Below are 23,047 nucleotides of genomic sequence, written 5' to 3'. Positions count from 1 at the left end.
ATGAAAGAGGAAAATGATGTGGATATATTGAAGGAACATCTCAAGACATCAGTCAGGAATTTAAAGCTTGGTCGCACATGGGTCTTCCAAATGGACAATGACTCCAAGCATACTGCCAAAGTTGTGGCAAAATGGCTTAAGGACAACATAGTCAAGGTATTGGAGTGGCCATCACAAAGCCCTGACCTCAATCCCATAGAAAATTTGAGGGGCAGAACTGAAAAAGGGTGTGAGAGTAAGGAGGCCTACGAACCTGACTCAGTTACACCAGCTCTGTCAGGAGGAATGGGCCAACATTTATCCAACTTATTATGGGAAGCTTGTGCGAAGGCTAACTGAAATGTTTACCCAAGTTAAACAATTTAAAGGCAATGCTACCAAGTACTAATTGAGTGTATGTAAACTTCTGACCAACTGGTAATGTGATGAAAGAAATAAAAGCTTAAATAAATCATTCTCTCTACTATTATTCTGACACTTCAAATTCTTAAAATAAAGTGGTGATCCTAACTGACTTAAGAAAGGGTATTTTTACTAGGATTATATGTCAGGAATTGTGAAAATGTGAGTTGAAATGTATTTGTCTAAGGTGTATGTAAACTTCCGACTTCAACTGTATATATGTATATAAATATTACACATTTATTTTTATCTGAAGAAATAAAATTAATAAAATTATTATTATTAATGTGATAATCGAAAAAGCAGAGTACTTAAAGGGATTGCTTTAAATAAATGAACAGAAAAACACATGTAAATGAAACTCCTTGATCAAATTGGTTGGCCACCCAGTGGTTATGTTTCTGGGGTCTGAAGAAAATGGAAGGGAGCCACACCTACAGAGCTCATTATGCACCTGAATACCAGCTAATGAGAAGTGCTTATATCAAAACTAAAAGGCATAGATTTCCCGAAGTCCCTGACTGTGAGAATACACCTTCTAATTCAATCATAAAGGTACAGTGATTTATAACCATTTCATGATAGGCCTATAATAAACCTGTTATAATATCTACTTCCTCATTGAGATGATAAAACAAGTTTGGATACTACAATCATCTTAATCAGAAATCGTCATGGAAACCCACACTCATTTACCGAAAAGCAACCCTATCACAGTAGGAGACAGGAGATCACTCATCATGATGAGAAAACACTTTTCTGATAGCCGCATGTGAACTACAGTGAAATCAGAGCAGGGCAGGAAGTCAAACCAAATAACTTCCCCTTCCCACCCTTATGAACTCTTACCTTACTCTAAACAACTAAACTGAAAGAAATTCCCTAATTTAAGCTACATTTTTTACTGCTAATTGTTTCAACATCAAGAAAATACAACAAATAATGTAGTAAAAGTATTTACATGTGTTTTAAAATCTTTATTTGATAATAAAATATGACTGAAGCCTTAAAGAATATAGTGTAAATGTGACAGAGAATACTCACTTTTGAAACATTGCTGAGACATAGACAAATGTGCATACACCAACTGTCTGCTTGAGTGAAAGAGGCAGAATTGCATAGCAACAGAGTAAATATCCTTTACCATTGTGACATGGAAAAGATGCAGGGTAAAACTCAGTGGAGTAAATGCCCTATAACTTGTCAAGGACAATCCAAATATGACCCCATTTGTTTGATGCAAAAAGTACACTTTAGTTAATTAAATATTGTAATATACACAAGTTAAAGCATTTTATATATTGTATTGTATGTTCAGTATTTTATGTCACATGCAAAATATACAAATCAACCAATTCCTAGGTTTTGCAATCCCATAGGAAGTACAGACTTACTAGCTGTATTTCTTACTTACTATATTGGAATCATTAGTTATCATGTGTTAATTATTTGTAATAATTTTAAGTACAGACTTACTATTTTAGCTACTTACTATATTGGAATCATTGATTGTCACTTGTTGATTATTAGTTATTGTCACATCCTGACCATAGTAAGATATTGTTTTCTATGGTAGAGTAGGTCAGGGCGTGACAGGGGGTGTTTTGTGTTTTTCTATGTTTAAGTTCTAGGTTTCTATTTCGTTTTTTTGGGGGATGATCTCCAATTAGAGGCAGCTGGTCCTCGTTGTCTCTAATTGGAGATCATATTTAAGTAGGGTTTTTTCCCACCTGTGTATGTGGGCAGGTATTTTCAGTTTAGTCTCTGTACCTGCCAGAACTGTATTCTGATCGTTTGCCTTTTGTTATTTTGTCTTTAGTGTTTTTGAGTTAATAAATATCATAATGAGCACTCAACACGCTGCGTTTTGGTCCCCTCTATACGACAGCCGTTACAGTTATAATTCCATTACATCATTTGTTTAATAAATCAGTATGACAAAGTTTGGTCCTGACTATAATGCTTACCATCAAAATAACCATACCGTTTTAAAGTAAATCTACAATTGGATTATCTCATAAGTACATTTCTTTAGCTAAACTATTGTAATTTCCATCAGGATGACATTAGGGTTGGTAATATACAAGGCACAAACATTTACCATACATTAATATAATCTCTCTGGTAAATCATCGTAGGTCATCGGGCTTTATAGACTGTTGTTAGCTATATGTTTAGGTTCTAATGTCGTTCAGTGAATCAACCACAACATAAGAGCCATGACGATGATCGCTGGGGTAGACACCAGTCCAGAGGAGAAGTCAAAGAGGCTGGAAGAAAAAGGACAGAAATATCAACCTTTCACTAAATGAATGAGTCATATAGATGCTTTTAAATGGGCAATCTGCATTTCAAACAATAACAAAGCAGATACCCGACACTGGTTTTGGTAAAATGCTCAGGGATGGGGCTGGAGAAAGGTAGCCACTCTCAAATTCATAGATAGAGCTATGGATGCAAGGACTGACCATACAGTGGGGGGGAAAAGTATTTGATCCCCTGCTGATTTTGTACGTTTGCCCACTGATAAAGAAAGGATCAGTCTATAATTTTAATGGTAGGTTTATTTGAACAGTGAGAGACAGAATAACCCCAAAAATATCCAGAAAAACACATGTCAAAAATCTTATAAATTGATTTGCATTTTAATGAGGGAAATAAGTATATGACCCCCTCTCAATCAGAAAGATTTCTGGCTCCCAGGTGTCTTTTATACAGGTAACGAGCTGAGATTAGGAGCACACTCTTAAAGGGAGTGCTCCTAATCGCAGCTTGTTACCTATAAAAAAGACACCTGTCCACAGAAGCAATCAATCAATCAGATTCCAAACTCTCCACCATGGCCAAGACCAAAGAGCTCTCCAAGGATGTCAGGGACAAGATTGTAGACCTACACAAGGCTGGAATGGGCTACAAGACCATCGCCAAGCAGCTTGGTGAGAAGGTGACAACATTTGGTGTGATTATTCGCAAATGGAAGAAACACAAAAGAACTGTCAATATCCCTCGGCCTGGGGCTCCATGCAAGATCTCACCTCGTGGGGTTGCAATGATCATGAGAACGGTGAGGAATCAGCCCAGAACTACACGGGAGGATCTTGTTAATGATCTCAAGGCAGCTGGGACCATAGTCACCAAGAAAACAATTGGTAACACTATGCCGTGAAGGACTGAAATCCTGCAGTGCCCGCAAGGTCCCCCTGCTCAAGAATACATATACAGGCCCGTCTGAAGTTTGCCAATGAACATCTGAATGACTCAGAGGACAACTGGTGAAAGTGTTGTGGTCAGATGAGACCAAAATGGAGCTCTTTGGCATCAACTCAACTCGCCGTGTTTGGAGGAGGAGGAATGCTGCCTATGACCCCAAGAACACCCTCTCCACCGTCAAACATGGAGGTGGAAACATTATGCTTTGGGGGTGTTTTTCTGCTAAGGGGACAGGACAACTTCACCGCATCAAAGGGACGATGGACGGGGCCATGCACCGTCAAATCTTGGGTGAGAACATCCTTCCCTCAGCCAGGGCATTGAAAATGGGTCGTGGATGGGTATTCCAGCATGACAATGACCCAAAACACATGGCCAAGGCAAAAAAGGAGTGGCTCAAGAAGAAGCACATTAAGGTCCTGGAGTGGCCTAGTCAGTCTCCAGACCTTAATCCCATAGAAAATCTGTGGAGGGAGCTGAAGGTTCGAGTTGCCAAAGTTGTTGGGGGTTAATATCTCCAGGAGTGATAAGTTCTGTATTATTTTTGTCTATCTGTTGTTGTCTAGTCCGTTGGACAACCTTGTCTAGTACCTTGGACAACCTTGGACACGTCCGTGGCCGACGTGAGTAAAACATCTAAATGTGTTAACCCTCGCAAGGCTGCTGGCCCAGACGGCATCCCTAGCCACATCCTCAGAGCATGCGCAGACCAGGTGGCTGGTGTGTTTACGGACATATTCAATCGCACCCTATCCCAGTCTGCTGTCCCCCACATGCTTCAAGATGGCCACCATCGTACCCAAGAAGGCAAAGATAACTGAAATAAATCACTACCGCACCGTAGCACTCACTTCTGTCATCATGAAGTGCTTTGAGAGACTAGTCAAGGATCATATCACCTCCACCTTACCGACCACCCTAGACCCACTTCAGTTTGCATACCGCCCCAACAGGTCCACAGACAATGCATTCGCCATTACACTGCACACTGCCCTATCCCATCTGGACAAGAGGAATACGTATGTAAGAATGCTGTTCAATGACTACAGCTCAGCATTCAACACCATAGTACCCTCCAAGCTCATCATCAAGCTGGAGGCCCTTGTCTCAACCCCACCCTGTGCAATTGGGTCCTGGACTTCCTGACAGGCCGCCCCTAGGTGGTGAAGGTGGGAAACAACATCTCCACTTCGCTGATCCTCAACACTGGGGCCCCACAAGGGTGCGTTCTCAGCCCCCTCCGGTACTCCCTGTTCACCCACAACTGCATGGCCATGCACGCCTCCAACTCAATCATCAAGTTCGCAGACGACACAACAGTAATGGGCTTGATTACCAACAACAACGAGACACTCGGAGACACTCGGAGTGTGGTGTCAGGAAAACAACCTCTCACTCAACGTCAACAAAACAAAGGAGATGATCGTGGAAACAGCAGAGGGAGCACACCCCTATCCACATCGAAGGGACAGCAGTGGAGAAGGTGGAAAGTTTTAAGTTCCTTGGCGTACACATCACAGACAAACTGAAATTGTCCACCCACACAGACAGTGTGGTGAAGAAAGCGCAACAGCGCCCAAAACCCTGACAAACTTTTACAGATGCACAATCGAGAGCATCCTTCCGGGCTTTATTACAGCCTGGTACGGCAACTGCACTGCAAGGCTCTCTAGAAGGTGGTGCGGTCTGCACAACGCATCACCAGTGTCACGACTTCCGCCGAAGTCGGCTCCTCTCTTTGTTCGGGCGGCGTTCGGCGGTCGACGTCACTGGCTTTCTAGCCATCGCCACTCCATTTTTCATTTGTCCATTCATTTTGTCTTGTTCCCTGCACACCTGGTTTTCATTCCCTGATCACACTACATGTATTTATTCCTCTGTTCCCCCCTCATGTCTTTGTGTGTGATTGTTTCGTGTTACGTGTCATTTTTGACACGCTATTTCAGGTGTGCGTTTATTCCGTGTTTTATATTCACGAGGTATGTTTATTTGTTGTACTTTATTATTGTGACTGTTTGCGCGTTTTTGCACTTTTCATATTGGATGGAGGTTTCGACGCAGTGGCGTCCGTCTGTTGGTTTCTCCTGCCTAAATAAAGTGTGCGCCTGTTCACAACTCTCTGCACCTGACTCCGCTCCCAGTACGCACACCATTGACAACCAGGGGCAAACTACCTGCCCTCCATGACACCTACAACACCCAATGTCACAGGAAGGCCAGAAAGATCATCAAGGACAACAACCACCCGAGACACTGCCTGTTCACACCGCTACCATCCAGAAGGCGAGGTCAGTACAGGTGCATTAAAGCTGGGACCGAGAGACTGAAAACAGCTTCTGTCTCAAGGCCATCAGACTGCTAAACAGCAATCACTAACTCAGAGAGGCTGCTCCCTACATTGAGACCCAATCACTGGACACTTTAATAAATGGATCACTAGTCACTTTAAACAATGCCACTTTAAATAATGGCACTTTAATAATGTTTACTTAACTTACATTACCCACATCATATGTATATACTGTATTTTATACCATCTATTGCACCTTCCCTATGCCGCTCGGCCATCGCTCCTCCATATATTTATATGTACATATTCTCATTCACCCCTTTAGATTTGTGTATATTAGGTAGTTGTTGGGAATTTGTTAGACTACTTGTTAGATATTACTGCACTGTCAAAACTAGAAGCACACGCATTTCGCTACACTCGCATTAATATCTGCTAACCATGTGTATGTGACCAATACAATTTGATTTCATCAATAGAGTAGATGGCACTAAATAACAGATATCCTAGAGATGTTGCTGTGGATGGCTGCATGCGGTATTGTGATTAGTTTATTATGGAATTCATCCTTTGTTTTATTTACTATTTCAAAACTACCAGAACAGAAAATATTTACTATGATCATGAAAAAGAGAACACAGAAAAAGCAAAAAGCACACAATATGATTGTGTTGTAAAGGGGTGATAAACCCAGACCTCAAATAGTTCAAGGCATACTGTCGGATTTATGCAACATCTGCAGAATATTACTTTTGTCTTAAAAATATAGCAATTATTACAAATCAAATCGAATTTTATTAGTCACATGTGTCGAATACAACAGGTGTAGGTAGACCTTACATTGAATTGCGTACTTACGAGCCCCTAACCAACAATGCAGTTAAAAAAATACAGATAAGAAATAAAAAAGTGACAAGTAATTAAATAGCAGCAGTAAAATAACAATAGCGAGACTATATACAGGGGGGTACCGGTACAGAGTCAATGTGCGGGGGCACCGGTTAGTTGAGTTACAATGTACATGTAGGGAGAGTTATTAAAGTGACTATGCATAGATGATAATAACAGAGAGTAGCAGCGGTGTAAAAGAGGGGGGGCAATGCAAATAGTCTGGGTAGCCATTTGATTAGGTGTACAGGAGTCTTATGGCTTGGGGGTAGAAGCTGTTTAGAAGCCTCTTGGACCTAGACTTGGCGCTCCGGTACCTCTTTCCGTGCGGTAGCAGAGAGAACAGTCTATGACTAGGGTGGCTGGAGTCTTTTACAATTGTTAGGGCCTTCCTCTGACACCACCTGGTATAGAGGTCCTGGATGGCAGGAAACTTGGCCCCAGTAATGTACTGGGCCGTTCGCACAACCCTCTGTAGTGCCTTGCGGTCGGAGGTCAAGCAGTTGCCATACCAGACGGTGATGCAACCAGTCAGGATGCTCTCGATGGAGCAAGTGTAGACCCTTTTGAGGATCTGAGGACCCATGACAAATCTTTTCAGTCTCCTTAGGGGAAATAGGTTTTGTCGTGCCCTCTTCACAACTGTCTTGGTGTGCTTGGACCATGTTAGTTTGTTGGTGGAGGACACCAACGAACTTGAATCGCTCAACCTGCTCCACTGCAGCCCCGTCGATGAGAATGGGGGCGTGCTCGGTCCTCCTTTTCCTGTAGTCCACAATCATCTCCTTTGTCATGATCACGTTGAGGGAGAGGTTGTTGTCCTGGCACCACACGGCCAGGTCTCTGACCTCCTTCCTATAGGCTGTCTCGTCATTGTGTGTGATCAGGCCTACCACTGTTGTGTCATCGGAAAACTTAATGATGGTATTGGAGTGCTGCCTGGCCGTGCAGTCATGAGTGAACAGGGAGTACAGGAGGGGACTGAGCACGCACCCCTGAGGGGCCCCTGTATTGAGGATCAGTGTGGCGGATGTGTTGTTACCTACCCTTACCACCTGGGGGCGGACCGTCAGGAAGTCCAGTATCCAGTTTCAGAGGGAGGTGTTTAGTCCCAGGGTCCTTAGCTTATTGATGAGCTTTGAGGGCACTATGGTGTTGAATGCTGAGCTGTAGTCAATGAATAGCATTCTCACATAGGTGTGTGTTCCTTTTGTCCAGGTAGGAAAGGGCAGTGTGGAGTGCAATAGAGACTGCATCATCTGTGGATCTGTTGGGGCGGTATACAAATTGGAGTGGGTCTAGGGTTTCTGGGATGATGGTGTTGATGTGAGCCATGACCAGCCTTTCAAAGCACTTCATGGCTACAGACGTGAGTGCTATGGGTCAGTAGTCATTTAGGCAGGTTACCTTAGTGTTCTTGGGCACAGGTACTATGGTGGTCTGCTAAAAACATGTTGGTATTATAGACTCATACAGGGAGAGGTTGAAAATGTCAGTGAAGACACTTGCCAGTTGGTCAGCGCATGCTCACAGTACACATCCTGGTAATCCATCTGGCCCTACGGCCTTGTGAATGTTGACCTGTTTAAAGGTCTTATTCACATCGGCTGCGGAGAGCATGATCACACAGTCGTCCGGAACAGCTGGTGCTCTCATGCAAGTTTCATTGTTATTTGCCTCGAAGCGAGCATAGAAGTAGTTTAGCTCGTCTGGTAGGCTCGTGTCACTGGGCATCTCTCGGCTGTGCTTCCCTTTGTAGTCTGTATGGTTTACAAGCCCTGCCACATCCGATGAGCATCAGAGCTGGTGTAGTACAATTCGATCTTAGTCCTGTATTGGCGCTTTGCCTGTTTGATGGTTCGTCGGAGGGCATAGCGGGATTTCTTATAAGCTTCCGGGTTAGAGTCCCGCTCCTTGAAAGCGGCAGCTCTAGCCTTTAGCGCAGTGTAGATGTTGCCTGTAATCCATGGCTTCTGGTTGGGGTATGTACGTACGGTCACTGTGGGGAGATATATTGATAAAGCCAATGACTGATGTGGTGTTCTCCTCAATGCCATCGGAGGAATCCCAGAACATATTCCAGTCTGAGCTAGCAAAACATTCCTGTAGCTTCATCTGACCACTTTTTGATTGATCTAGTCACTGGTGCTTCCTGCTTTAATTTTTGCTTGTAAGCAGGAATCCGGAGGATAGAATTATGGTCAGATTTGCCAAATGGAGGGGGAGGGAGAGCTTTGTATGCATCTCTGTGTGTGGAGTAAACGTCCAGAGTTTTTTTTCCTCTAGTTGCACATTTAAAATGCTGATAGAAATTTTGTGAAATGGATTTAAGTTTCCCTGCATTTAAGTCCCCGGGCTACTAGGCGCGCCACCTCTGGGTGAACGTTTTCTTGTTTGCTTATGACGGAATACAGCTCATTCAATGCTGTCTTAGTGCCAGCCTCTGACTATGGTGGTATGTAAACAGCTACGAAAAATACAGATGAAAACTCTCTAGGTAGATCGTGTGGTCTACAACTTATCATGAGATACTCTACCTCAGGCGAATAATAGCTTGAGAATTCCTTAGATATTGTGCACCAGCTGTTATTTACAAAAATACATAATCTGCCGCCCCTTGGCTTACCAGATGCCGCTGTTCTATCCTGCCGGTACAGCGAATAACCAGCCAGCTGTATGTTGATAGTGTCGTCGTTCAGCCACGACTCCGTGAAACATAAGATATTACAGTTTTGAATGTCCCGTTGGTAGTTTAATCTTGCTCATATCTCATAGATTTTATTCTCCAAAGATTGCACGTTTGCTAGCAGAATGAAAGGAAGTGGGGGTTTATTTGAACGCCTACAAATTCTCAGAAGGCAGCTCGCCCTCTGTTCCCTTTTTCTCTGCCTCCTCTTCACGCAAATCACGGGGATCTGGGCCTGTTCCTGAGAAAGCAGTATATAGTTCGCGTCGGGCTCGTCAGACTCGTTAAAGGAAAAAAAGGATTCTGCCAGTTCGTGGTGAGAAAATGCAGTCCTGATGTCCAGAATTTATTTTTGGTCATAAGAGACGGTAGCGGCAACATTATGTACAAAATAAGTAAAAACAATAAGTTACAAAAAACGCAAGTAAACAAACAAAAAAATCACAATCGGTTGGGGACATGTAAAACGTCTGCCTTCTTCTCCGGCGCCATACACAAGGCTCATTTGAGTCTGTGATTAGAAAGATTGTACCTGGCTGAATATGGGCCCTCCTCCTGCTTGCTGGGCAACGGGGTGAAGTCCTGTGGTGGTGGAGTAGGACAGGGGAGTAAGTTGTTACCAGCACATTGCAGACTGGAGATATCTGGAGACAAAGCAGCATATTATCATAGTATATTTGATCTGTTCTGATGATTTTTAAATTGTAAATTAAACAAATTATAAATTACATAAGAAACACAGTTTCTGGGATTTATTTTCTGAGAGTTGGTGCAAAACATCAATCCAAAATAATTGCTGAAGATTTAGTTTATTTAACCCGTCACCATTACCACTCTTTGAAGGAAAAAGTTATTATTTATGTTAAAACAATTATTATTAATGTTATGTAAATGTTTTTCTTTAAAAAAAATGTTTTTTAATAACACCACATAAAATGGAAGTATGATCTGCTTTTAACAGCTGACCTTGCATGGAAGTGAGAAAGATGATGTCGCCACCCTTGAGGAAGCCTTTGTCCTTGATGTCCTTAAAGGACATAAAATAGCCGTAGCCCCAACCTTTGGTTGCGTAGATTGAGTCATTGCCCTCTTGTTTGTAAAAGGTTCCATTTTTACGAGGGTTGTCCCAAAATAAATACTTCTCACCATTTTCTGTAAAATCATGTAAACACTTGTAAACTGTAAATACTTAAGGTTGCTTATGATAATATAACACGTTGATTTGAAAATGCACAGAAATAATCTCATGGGTATACAATTTCATTCTAATAATGTAAAGCTGTTTGACTCACTGTAATCAATCTGTTCAGGATCAGTGGAGATGCTGTTCTGCTTGGACATACGTAGCTGGATGTTTGGGTTCTGGTCCATCAGCAGAAACGTTATCTGTCTCCATGGGCAGGGCCACTGGAGCTGGTCATCATATTTACCAGACAGGAGGCGTGCATAGACTCCAATATAACTTGATCTCAGAACAACCATCAGCTGATAGGCGTAGCCGTCTCTGGAGTAGTGTCTTGGACTGAATAGCCAGGTGTCAGTGTTCTTTGCAACATTCTCAAAGTCTCTAATCTGCCAGGTGTGATGGGGGCATTCCGTCTCTGACAGGTTGATGTCATCGATGGAAACCCCGCCTGTAGATGGTCCTGCTCCTTTACGCACCTCAAACTCCACCTGGAAGGTTTTGGTGGCGTTCAGGGACACGTGGTGGAGCTGCCAGTAAGACGCTGGTGGGCCTGTGAAAATAGATTTCACACCAGACAGGGTGAATATTTACCCAATATTGACGTGGACACATGAAATCGATGCCCATATTTTTCCATTCTCTAATTTCTTAGGAGGATCACTAGAAAAAAGCATTCCTCTCTGTAACATTGATCCAGTACCTTACAATTTGACACAGCTATATATCAACTACATCTCCCTATTTAAAAGAACAGATTTTACAATGAGATCATATGATTTGAGACTAGATTACATAATCACCTGTTATCTGGCCCATGAGTCGGGGAGTTCCTTTGGGGTTGTTGTCATCATACTCTCTGATCCAGATGTTGAGTAGGTCCTGGTCACCCCCACTGTGGTAGTAAAATAACTGCAGGCATTGAAACTGCCTCCGTGGTGTCTTCCTCACACTCTCCATTTTGGCCCCGTCTCCCTCTTTACCAGGAGCTGTACTGTAGTGCATGAAGAATCCACCATCTGTAAAACAGTACACATGGAGGATGACTGTAAAATTACGCTACCCTCCTCCCTGTGCATACATACTTAGATGAAAATGTATATATACATATCATTTAAAGGGGCAATCCATAGTTGCTAAATCCATTTTTGCACTTATAAATGAATGATATGGACCCATTGATTCCTGCAGAATATAACTTAAATGCCTCATGAGCTTAGTTCAACTGTCATACCTCATCAGAACCCAAAATATAAGCTTGTTATACTCCAATGTTTGCAAACAAAGTAGATGTAAGCAAATATTAAATAGCCTCAACATGGTTAAAACTATTATTTTGACATCATGGATGGCTCAGTCCTTGCAGCCATAGCTCTGTCTATGAATTTGAGAATGGTCACTTTTCTCCAGCCCCATCCCTCAGCTTTTTACCAAAACAGAAGTGGGGAAAACGCTTTATTGTTTCAACTGCTGATTGCCGCTTTAATAAATGGTTTATAAAGGTGATATAAGTTGATAATAAACTTCTCCAAGTACATCTTCTGATTTCTGTTATGGAATCTCTGCAATGCTAAAGCTTATCTGTCCGTGACTGAGTACAGTAACTCACCGCTGTCAGTGGTTGACATGTTAGTAGCAGAAGAAGGGGCAGTCTCTGTAAAAATAACAAATAAATCATGTATTGAGCAAAAATATATATGTCGTAAATAAAACACCAGACAATTTGTATATAGTCAGTCAGTATACATACCATTTTGAAACGTGGTACTGTTATCCACAGACACTGGATCAGTATCTGTCAGAAATAAAAATCTATATATGAGATGAACCCATGAATTATCAATGACATCAGGGGGAAATTAGGTTCTGGCCTATTGTATATGATTCTGAATCTGATCAGCAGCATCAACTTGATCATAGCAGGCCATGAGGAATTAGTCAAGCGACATGGTTTGGTGAGTTTTGAGCCTGTAAAACATAAGATGTACCGAACTTGCCATTGGAGAGAGAATAATTGTTTTCGGGGATGAGAGTTGGCCAGACTTCTAACAATAAAAACACATAACTGACAGTCTGCCAGCACCTAATGAATCAATGTTTAACTCCTTATATAATGTGTCAAATTAAAATGTTACGTTTTCATGTTTGATTGAAATGAGCCCTAACGATTGTAACATGGAGGCTTACCCCATAAAGGACCCAGCTTGGTGTGGTCTGAGTTTGGCCCCTCTTGGACACTGCCCACTCTCTCCCAGCTGGCATTGCCACTGGCAGAGAGGGTCATACCACACTCCTGGATGTCCTCAAAGCTGCATGTCTCTAGGAATGTGACCGCAGATGCTGCATAATTAAAACATAGATACAAGGGAAGCATTTGCATGGTAGACCAGTAGTGATGCTTTACAACATTCCCATCAATTACATTTTTATTATTTAACCTTTATTTAACTAGGCAAGTCAGTTAAGAACAAATTCTTATTTACAATGACGGCCTAGGAACAGTGGGTTAACTGCCTTGTTCAGGGGCAGAAAGACAGCTCGGGGATTCGATTTAGCAACTTTTCGGTTAATGGCCCAACGTTCTAACCACTAGGCTACCTGCCGCCCCAATCAATGACCAATACAATATAAAAGCTAAACTAGTAGAAAGAGGAGGAAGGGAAGCGCTACTAAGGTACACAATAGTAAATGTTGGTAGACAGAAGGTGCTCTTTGGTAAAAGGGTTGAGTTGGTCTTCAAAAAGAAAGGAGGACCAAGGCACTCTTCATATAATTGATTAAAATGCCTTTATTAGTATGGCATGTTCAATAGAAACAATGTTTTAAAAAAACCGACGCGTTTCGGCTGCATGGCCTTCATCAGGGTGTACAAAGAAATAATACAATGTTCTCTGTTTAACAGCTTTTCCAATTAACCCTAATTAGAAGGGGGAGTGGTTAAAATTGATTGGACACACCTAGTAAGCAATAGTATACACACTTTAAAGTGAAATGCTGTAGCTATGTTATCATAAAAATGTAACTCCAAACTAGAAGTATCAGAACACTTAGAAAGGTAGTTCTAACCTTATATGTCTGGGCGAAGTGTCAAGAATAAGAAAGCAATACATTCCATAGTACACTAGAACACAGCAAAACATGAACAACAAGAGTCTAAACATAGCTGAGGGCAATTGAGCAAAGATATCCACTAGATGACAGCAAATGTACCCATCACAACCCTACAGGAAGGGTGAGAAATCCATATCTTCATTCAAACCCGGGTATTTAGTGGCCTGTAGTTTGTAAATCCAAAAACGTTCCATTTGGTTTAACTGTTTAAGGCGGTCCCCTTTTCTAATAGAGGCCGGGATATGATCAATACCCATAGCTTGTAGGGAGGCAGGGTTGCCATGGTGTAAGGACTTGTAGTGCCTTGCCATGGGGTAGTCTTCATTGCCTACCCGTATGGCGTACTTGTGTTCCGCTAGGCGATCTTGAAGGCGTCTCTTTGTCCGTCCAATATAGAACACCTTGCACTGTGGACATTCCAATCTATAGATGACATGAGTGGTTTTGCAGTTAATGAAATGCTTGACGTAATACTCCATTTTGGAAGCTGTATCAACTAAATACTTTTTCTGTGCAATATTTCTGCAATGGTTGCACTGGTTACATTTAAAAGAGCCCTTGGGTTTGTGGCCAAGCCAAGTTTTTTGAGAGTCACCCGGAAGATAACTGTGGACTAATTTGTCCTTTAGGGTAGGACATCTCTTAAAGCTTATGACTGGTGGCTCAGGAAAGACTTGGCGTAGTAGCGTATCACTTTGGATGATTCCCCAATTATTTTTAATGATTCTTTTAATGTTCTCTGCTTCAGTGCTGTATTTTGTAACAAAATACACTCTCTCTGATGCATCACGAGGCACTCCCCTTCGCAACAAGTTCTCTCTGTCAAGTAATCCAGCCCTTATACCTGCATCTTTCAGGACCTGGACGTTGTAGCCCCGATTCAAGAAACGATTCTCCAATTCAGCAGATTTGACAACATAGTCTGTTTCCTGATCGCAAATTCTGCGGACTCTTTGGAATTGGCCATATGGAATATTCTCTTTTAGCCTTTTGGGGTGAAAGCTGTCTGCTCTCAGAATGGTATTCCCATCTGTAGGCTTCCTAAAGATTGATGTGTGCAAACAACCTTTGTCATTTTTACTGATGTCGAGGTCCAAAAAATGAATGTTATCCTTGCTATACTCCATAGTTAGTTTGATGTTAGGGTTAATGCTGTTAAGGTATTGGTGGAAGGAAATAAGTTCATCTTCTGAGCCGGACCAAAAAAGGCAAACATCATCAATATAGCGTCCCCACCATATAATCCGGTCAAAGAAATGGTTATTAGAAGGATCCAAAATGAAGTCATTTTCCCATTTACCTAAGTACAAACCAGCATAGGAAGGGCTATAGCAAGCTCCCATGGCACATCCTTTGACCTGTTTAAAAATACGGTCCTGAAAGATAAAGATGTTATGATTAAGAGTCCATTCAGTCAGTGAGACAATGAATTCTGTAGGAGGCATCTCAGTTTCAGGTCGGGTACTCAAGAAATGGTGCATAGCTGCCAAACCTTGTTCATGTTCAATGGTGGTGTAAAGAGACTCCACATCCATGGTGACTAAAAAGGAAGCTGTACCTATATTATTCAATTCCTTAATTTTGTTCAACACATCTGTGGTATCTTGAAGATAGGCTGGGAGTGACGTCAGAAAAGGCTTAATAAAGTAATCAATGTACTTAGAGATGGGTTCTGTCAGACTTTCATTACCACTAATGACTGGCCTGCCTGGGGGATTTTCAAGATTTTTGTGGACTTTTGGAAGAAGGTAAAAAGAAGCTATACGTGGACTGCCATTGAAAAGAAATTTGAACTCATTGTCTGAAATGTAGCCATTCTCCTTAGCTTCTGTGAGGATCCCTTTCAACTCAATTTTTAGGTTCTCTGTAGGGTTGAAGCTAAGAGATTTGGTAGAATTCATCATTGTCTAATTGACGGTAGGCTTCTGTCACATATTTGTCTTTACTCCACACTACTGTAGCGCCACCTTTGTCTGCTTTTTTAACCACAACCCGTTCATTTTTGGACAATGATTCAACTGCATCCCTCTCTATCTTAGAAAGGTTACGTCGTGATTGGTTGGAGTCAATTTTACCCTTAAACAGATTTTCCACATCAAAATTCACCTTCTTGGCAAATGTATTTAGTGTGGCATTCTGGACAATGGGACAAAAGGTGGACTTGGGCTGAAAAGGTGTTTTTGAGGGAACAGAAACTGCCTGACCTGAGATACTGGCGTCTGTAGTTGGAGAGATGTTTTGCTTATACCAGGCCTTCAGATGTAGATTCCTGTAGAAACGAAATAGGTCAATCTTTGTATTAAATTCATTAGTTGAGTATGTGGGGGCAAAGGACAGTCCTTTAGACAATACCCTTAGGCAATCATCAGAAAGGGGTTCTCCAGAAATGTTGATCACAGCCTTGTTCTGGTCCTGCTCCGTGTGGTTGGGTAGTCTTGATTTCTTCCTACCCCTCCGTGTTGGCCTCTTCCGCGTCCTCTCCCTCTCTTGTTGAGGTACCTGCGTGACTCCTCTTCCTGATCTAAAAAATCTTGGGAGGAGCTGGCCTCTGAATGTCTGGGGTGATCATCCTCATCACTGCTTGTAAGGTTGAAAGAGACAGATCTAGGCTTCCTCCTCTGCAGATGTAATTCTGAATTCTTGCGCGTTGGTTTTCTCCAGGCAAAGACCTTGCCATCTCTATAGTCTACTTCATCTCTTCTAAATTTTCTTAACTTATCTTGCTTCAATGACAGAGTGAATGTGTCTACTTTCTCTTTCAAGATCTCATCACATTGTGCTTTGTTGGAATTGTCACTGTGTTCTTTGATTTTCTTTTTAACTTCTTCAATTTCTGTTTGGACTACTTGTCTGTCCTTTTTAGATTCTTCTATTAGAAGTAGCATTAGGTCAAAAGGACACTTGTTGAGAATAGCCTCCCATTTATCTCTAAATTCAATTTTACCTTGTGCTCCAGTAGCTGGAAACTTCATAATACGGAGTCCTCTGGGGATTAGGCCTTTCCTCCAATAGTCAGACAAGGTAATAGAATTGAGGTCAAGTTTTGTTTCTTTCTCCATAAGGTGTTGCAAGTCTCTGTAAGCCTTGTTTAAATCCATTCCAGTATTCTCTGTGGCTGTCATCTCATCTAGCAATGAGGTAGTGGTAATAATCCTTTGGCCCTCTTCATGGGAATAGGAAAATCTTGTAGCCTCTTGGGTAAAATCCATAGTTTGAGTTGAAAAATGTCCCCAATAACACAGAAAAAATTACTGTGGAGCTGCTTCCTCTAAGCACCACTCAAGTGCTAAGCTAAACTAGTAGAAAGAGGAGGAAGGGAAGCGCTACTAAGGTACACAATAGTAAATGTTGGTAGACAGAAGGTGCTCTTTGGTAAAAGGGTTGAGTTGGTCTTCAAAAAGAAAGGAGGACCAAGGCACTCTTCATATAATTGATTGAACCAATCACGACGTAACCTTTCTAAGATAGAGAGGGATGCAGTTGAATCATTGTCCAAAAATGAACGGGTTGTGGTTAAAAAAGCAGACAAAGGTGGCGCTACAGTAGTGTGGAGTAAAGACAAATATGTGACAGAAGCCTACCGTCAATTAGACAATGATGAATTCTACCAATCTCTTAGCTTCAACCCTACAGAGAACCTAAAAATTGAGTTGAAAGGGATCCTCACAGAAGCTAAGGAGAATGGCTACATTTCAGACAATGAGTTCAAATTTCTTTTCAATGGCAGTCCACGTATAGCTTCTTTTTACCTTCTTCCAAAAGTCCACAAAAATCTTGAAAATCCCCCAGGCAGGCCAGTCATTAGTGGTAATGAAAGTCTGACAGAACCCATCTCTAAGTACATTGATTACTTTATTAAGCCTTTTCTGACGTCACTCCCAGCCTATCTTCAAGATACCACAGATGTGTTGAACAAAATTAAGGAATTGAATAATATAGGTACAGCTTCCTTTTTAGTCACCATGGATGTGGAGTCTCTTTACACCACCATTGAACATGAACAAGGTTTGGCAGCTATGCACCATTTCTTGAGTACCCGACCTGAAACTGAGATGCCTCCTACAGAATTCATTGTCTCACTGACTGAATGGACTCTTAATCATAACATCTTTATCTTTCAGGACCGTATTTTTAAACAGGTCAAAGGATGTGCCATGGGAGCTTGCTATAGCCCTTCCTATGCTGGTTTGTACTTAGGTAAATGGGAAAATGACTTCATTTTGGATCCTTCTAATAACCATTTCTTTGACCGGATTATATGGTGGGGACGCTATATTGATGATGTTTGCCTTTTTTGGTCCGGCTCAGAAGATGAACTTATTTCCTTCCACCAATACCTTAACAGCATTAACCCTAACATCAAACTAACTATGGAGTATAGCAAGGATAACATTCATTTTTTGGACCTCGACATCAGTAAAAATGACAAAGGTTGTTTGCACACATCAATCTTTAGGAAGCCTACAGATGGGAATACCATTCTGAGAGCAGACAGCTTTCACCCCAAAAGGCTAAAAGAGAATATTCCATATGGCCAATTCCAAAGAGTCCGCAGAATTTGCGATCAGGAAACAGACTATGTTGTCAAATCTGCTGAATTGGAGAATCGTTTCTTGAATCGGGGCTACAACGTCCAGGTCCTGAAAGATGCAGGTATAAGGGCTGGATTACTTGACAGAGAGAACTTGTTGCGAAGGGGAGTGCCTCGTGATGCATCAGAGAGAGTGTATTTTGTTACAAAATACAGCACTGAAGCAGAGAACATTAAAAGAATCATTAAAAATAATTGGGGAATCATCCAAAGTGATACGCTACTACGCCAAGTCTTTCCTGAGCCACCAGTCATAAGCTTTAAGAGATGTCCTACCCTAAAGGACAAATTAGTCCACAGTTATCTTCCGGGTGACTCTCAAAAAACTTGGCTTGGCCACAAACCCAAGGGCTCTTTTAAATGTAACCAGTGCAACCATTGCAGAAATATTGCACAGAAAAAGTATTTCGTTGATACAGCTTCCAAAATGGAGTATTACGTCAAGCATTTCATTAACTGCAAAACCACTCATGCCATCTATAGATTGGAATGTCCACAGTGCAAGGTGTTCTATATTGGACGGACAAAGAGACGCCTTCAAGATCGCCTAGCGGAACACAAGTACGCCATACGGGTAGGCAATGAAGACTACCCCATGGCAAGGCACTACAAGTCCTTACACCATGGCAACCCTGCCTCCCTACAAGCTATGGGTATTGATCATATCCCGGCCTCTATTAGAAAAGGGGACCGCCTTAAACAGTTAAACCAAATGGAAAGTTTTTGGATTTACAAACTACAGGCCACTAAATACCCGGGTTTGAATGAAGATATGGATTTCTCACCCTTCCTGTAGGGTTGTGATGGGTACATTTGCTGTCATCTAGTGGATATCTTTGCTCAATTGCCCTCAGCTATGTTTAGACTCTTGTTGTTCATGTTTTGCTGTGTTCTAGTGTACTATGGAATGTATTGCTTTCTTATTCTTGACACTTCGCCCAGACATATAAGGTTAGAACTACCTTTCTAAGTGTTCTGATACTTCTAGTTTGGAGTTACATTTTTATGATAACATAGCTACAGCATTTCACTTTAAAGTGTGTATACTATTGCTTACTAGGTGTGTCCAATCAATTTTAACCACTCCCCCTTCTAATTAGGGTTAATTGGAAAAGCTGTTAAACAGAGAACATTGTATTATTTCTTTGTACACCCTGATGAAGGCCATGCAGCCGAAACGCGTCGGTTTTTTTAAAACATTGTTTCTATTGAACATGCCATACTAATAAAGGCATTTTAATCAATTATATGAAGAGTGCCTTGGTCCTCCTTTCTTTTTGAAGACAATATAAAAGCTATTGACATGCTGCTAATGAAACACATAAGTCCATGGTTTTGTCTCATTCTTTCACTGAGCAAAGTTCTATAGCTTACTTACTGCAGTTATACAGCGTGTTTAGTTTTAACACGTCATTGGAGCTCATGTCCAGCCGTTGGCCTATTACATCCTGGTACTCTGGTTGCTTAGTGATGATGGTGGATCCGTTGCCATTGGTGAAGTCCTCCTTTCCGTAGTGCATCACCGAGGTGTAATCAAACGGGGTACCAAGGGTGCTGGTTTGACTTGCGCTGCGTTTTTCAAAATTGTGCTCCTTTCCTGAGTACAAAAATAATAAGTAGAATTATGCTTTTACTTGACATGGTACTTGTATTGCTGTGTCGATTGTAGTCAAACACTTAATATAGTTTTGACTACATTTTTGCAACTTTGCACTCATTATTATTTTAGGTCAGCAAAGCAGAACAAATAACCTTCTTCAATATTTTCCCAGACAATGGTAACATGGTCATCCCTGTCATATCTAGACTGCTCATGCCAGAAGCCCAGAGCATGTAAAAACTCATGCTCTATAATGGCCATATGACCACAGCCAAGTCCAATGGAGAGGCTTTGGTTGCCCCAGCGTTGATTCCCAACGTATGAATAACATCTAAAGAGAAAGAAATAAGGAAGCAAAACAGAAAGACAAATGAAAGAAAATTAAAAATGAGAGATTTTACTTTAGCGGTCCTTCTTACCATTAAGAATTTAGATTTTTCAAATATTAAGGTATTATATTACCCTTCATCCTCAATGATAAAGAGGTAGTTCAGCTCTGCCTCCCGAGGTTTGAAGTCCACACAGGTTTTCAGGCGAATCTGCTCCATCGCCCTAAGAATGATCCCTTTGGCATTCATATCTGTAATAGATTAACCAGATGGCTTGAACAGTAGGCTATATTATGTCAATTTACATGATTACACATATTTTTCTAATTACTGAATGGCCAAGCATGTTTCACTGTGGTCAAATGTCTTACCAAGACTTTCATCCAGAACATATGGGACAGGGATACCCCATCTATACTGATCACCAAGGATGGTGTTTCTCGCTCCTCCCTATGGAAATAGGCACCATATATCCATTTCATAATAATTGTTATAATTATGAAAGTGATCATTTTAAAATAGATACAAACACAATATATGCACATTAATACAACACTGTGTACTTACAGATGGCAGCATGATGTCTCCCTCATGGAGATCCAGATCTAATATAGAGACAGAGAGTACGTGAAGAGGGCCATCTACTGTATGATGGAGATACAGTTACCTGTAAAGTCTGGCTTTTTACCTTTGTTTATCTCTGTGATGTCTGGGTATCTTTCCTCTTCTTCTCCAGCGCCTGTTAAAGTCAGGGTACAATGTCTGCTATAATTATAGACCCTGATGATACTGTTGTGTGAATAGGGTCACAGTTATTGTAGTGTTACAGGATCTAGCTCTGAAAACAAGTCATTAGTCCAACAATGACATGATTGCTCACCGATGATATGATGAAATCATTGTTGACATGTTATGTGTTGGAATGTTTCTCATCAGTAATCATTAGATCCTCATTACCAAAACCATTAAAGATAATTAACCCAGGATTACATTTTAAACGACACAGTATATTCTGAGGTTTAGCACCCTGTTATGTGCCTGACCCATAATTCAAGTGACTGTTGGTTATATTTCTGGGTAAAGTACCTGCTATACCTCCTACTGTTGAAGTTGGCTGTGGAGTCACACAGAAACAGAAACACATGAACTAATCTCTAATCTGACTACAATGGTTACATTTTAAATACAACATCATATTTGGTCATTATAATTGTGATATTTCAATGAAAACACTATTGGGCAAGCTATACACTCTGATGTGATGTATCTTACCATAGTCAAAGTTTTCTGGCTAACCACACTCAGCAGGAGAAATGCATACAAAGTCATTCTCTGTGCTGGTTCTTGTCAACTGACAATTCACACTAGAACAGTAAAAATAGACAAAAGAAAAACATGTAATTCCCATTCAAAGTCATTCTAATACTGTATGTGAATGGATATTATATGAATAGTGCTTGAATGAAAACATCCAATTCCTTGTGAATAAAAAAGATTTGAAGAAAGAAGGACATCAAGAAATTAGAGCGATAAAATAAATAGGTAGTATTCACACTTACATGATAGGCCAATGTCAAAGAGATGTCAGGAGAAATGGAGAGATTAAAGCCGCAACACTGATAACACAAAAACAACGGTATACTGTAACACTTATACCATCGAGTGGACCTCAGACCTGCCCTGAATACATTACAGATGTAGGATCATAATTTGATCAGTCTTTTGTTGTTGAGAATTTTCCTGCAAAGCAGGAAATGCAGATGAGCTTTGTGATTTACATAAATTCACTGAAAAGCCACACTAACACACGGTTATATTAAGAGTATTGCACTTTCCATGTTGCCAACTTTTGGCCAGCTAATAGTCTAACCACTGTTCAAGCAACATTATGGACTAATCGTTCAAATCCTGTTGCTGCAGGATTATTTTGCTGTGACAATATAGGTCAAATTAAGATACATCTGTATGTCTGACTAAAGATTGACAGGGAGAAAAAAATAAAAATAATAATTTACAGCCCAGTCTAATACCTTTTCATGATGATTAACCCACTCGGTGTACTTATTGACACATCTATAAATGGTACAAATGGACATGTGTAACGGCTGTCTGAAGAAGTAGACCAAGGCGCAGCGTGTTGAGTGCTCATATTTAATTCTACTCGAGACACTTTCAACAAAACAAGAAAATTACAGCCAAACAGTTCTGTCAGGTATAACAAAACACTAAACAGAAATTAACTACCCACAAACCCCAAAGGAAAACAGGCTGCCTAAGTATGACTCCCAATCAGCGACAATGATGTACAGCTGTCCCTGATTGACAGCCATACCAGGCCAAAACAAAGAAATACAAACCATAGAAAAAAGGACATAGAATGCCCACCCAAATCACACCCTGACCAACCTAAATAGAGACATAAAAAAGTCTCTCTCAGGTCAGGGCGTGACAACATGTCAAATTACATATTCTTAAAGACTATATTGACACAGATGCAATCATGATACATGCAGATGAAACCCCTACAGACAGAATGACTGAATTAATATTTACCTCCGTTTGTAGATGGGTTGATCAACTTCCTCTGTGACTGAGCTTGGGTCTAATGTAGTGCATGGGACAGACGAATGTATCCGTTGACAAGAAACTGCATCTAGAGAAGGGTCACAAATATGGGAGGGAAAAGGGACACAGCAGACGCCACTTTACCGTGAAAGGCTTACTTACGAGCCTTTACCAACAATGCAGAGTTAAAAA

General features: G+C 41.1%; 1 protein-coding gene across 2 annotated transcripts; it reads right to left on the bottom strand.

Annotated features, from left to right (window-relative positions):
* Positions 1–1,358: 1,358 nt before the first annotated feature.
* Positions 1,359–23,047, bottom strand: LOC115183212 (meprin A subunit beta-like). Of its 2 annotated transcripts, none has more exons than XM_029744551.1 (18): positions 22,844–23,047; positions 21,850–21,906; positions 21,563–21,654; positions 21,377–21,404; positions 20,979–21,029; positions 20,858–20,895; positions 20,662–20,740; positions 20,424–20,541; positions 20,114–20,292; positions 19,740–19,958; positions 12,847–12,999; positions 12,410–12,454; positions 12,269–12,313; positions 11,463–11,678; positions 10,769–11,212; positions 10,443–10,628; positions 10,009–10,120; positions 1,359–2,672 (listed from the first exon to the last, which is right to left on the bottom strand). In XM_029744551.1, exons 3-18 carry the CDS (start codon positions 21,617–21,619, stop codon positions 2,594–2,596), a joined length of 2,049 nt encoding a protein of 682 aa, XP_029600411.1. In that variant the 5' UTR covers positions 21,620–21,654; positions 21,850–21,906; positions 22,844–23,047; the 3' UTR covers positions 1,359–2,593. The 2 variants fall into 2 exon arrangements, with proteins under 2 accessions (XP_029600411.1, XP_029600418.1); XM_029744558.1 differs by having other exon boundaries at positions 10,623–10,628; positions 22,844–22,936.

This window comes from Salmo trutta, chromosome 3 (genome assembly GCF_901001165.1).
Source record: "Salmo trutta chromosome 3, fSalTru1.1, whole genome shotgun sequence".
NCBI classification, from domain to species: Eukaryota; Metazoa; Chordata; class Actinopteri; order Salmoniformes; family Salmonidae; genus Salmo; species Salmo trutta.
Note: the sequence above shows the minus strand (reverse complement) of the source record. Positions and strands in the feature narration are given on the sequence as shown.

Coding starts and splice junctions, on each gene's coding strand:
- LOC115183212 (XM_029744551.1), bottom strand. CDS start 21,619: ATGACTTTGTATGCATTTCTCCTGCTGAGTGTGGTTAGCCAGAAAACT. Junction 20,741..20,857: donor GAGACATCATGCTGCCATCT/GTAAGTACACAG, acceptor CTATTTCCATAG/GGAGGAGCGAGAAACACCAT. Junction 19,959..20,113: donor CTGGGAAAATATTGAAGAAG/GTTATTTGTTCT, acceptor TTTTGTACTCAG/GAAAGGAGCACAATTTTGAA.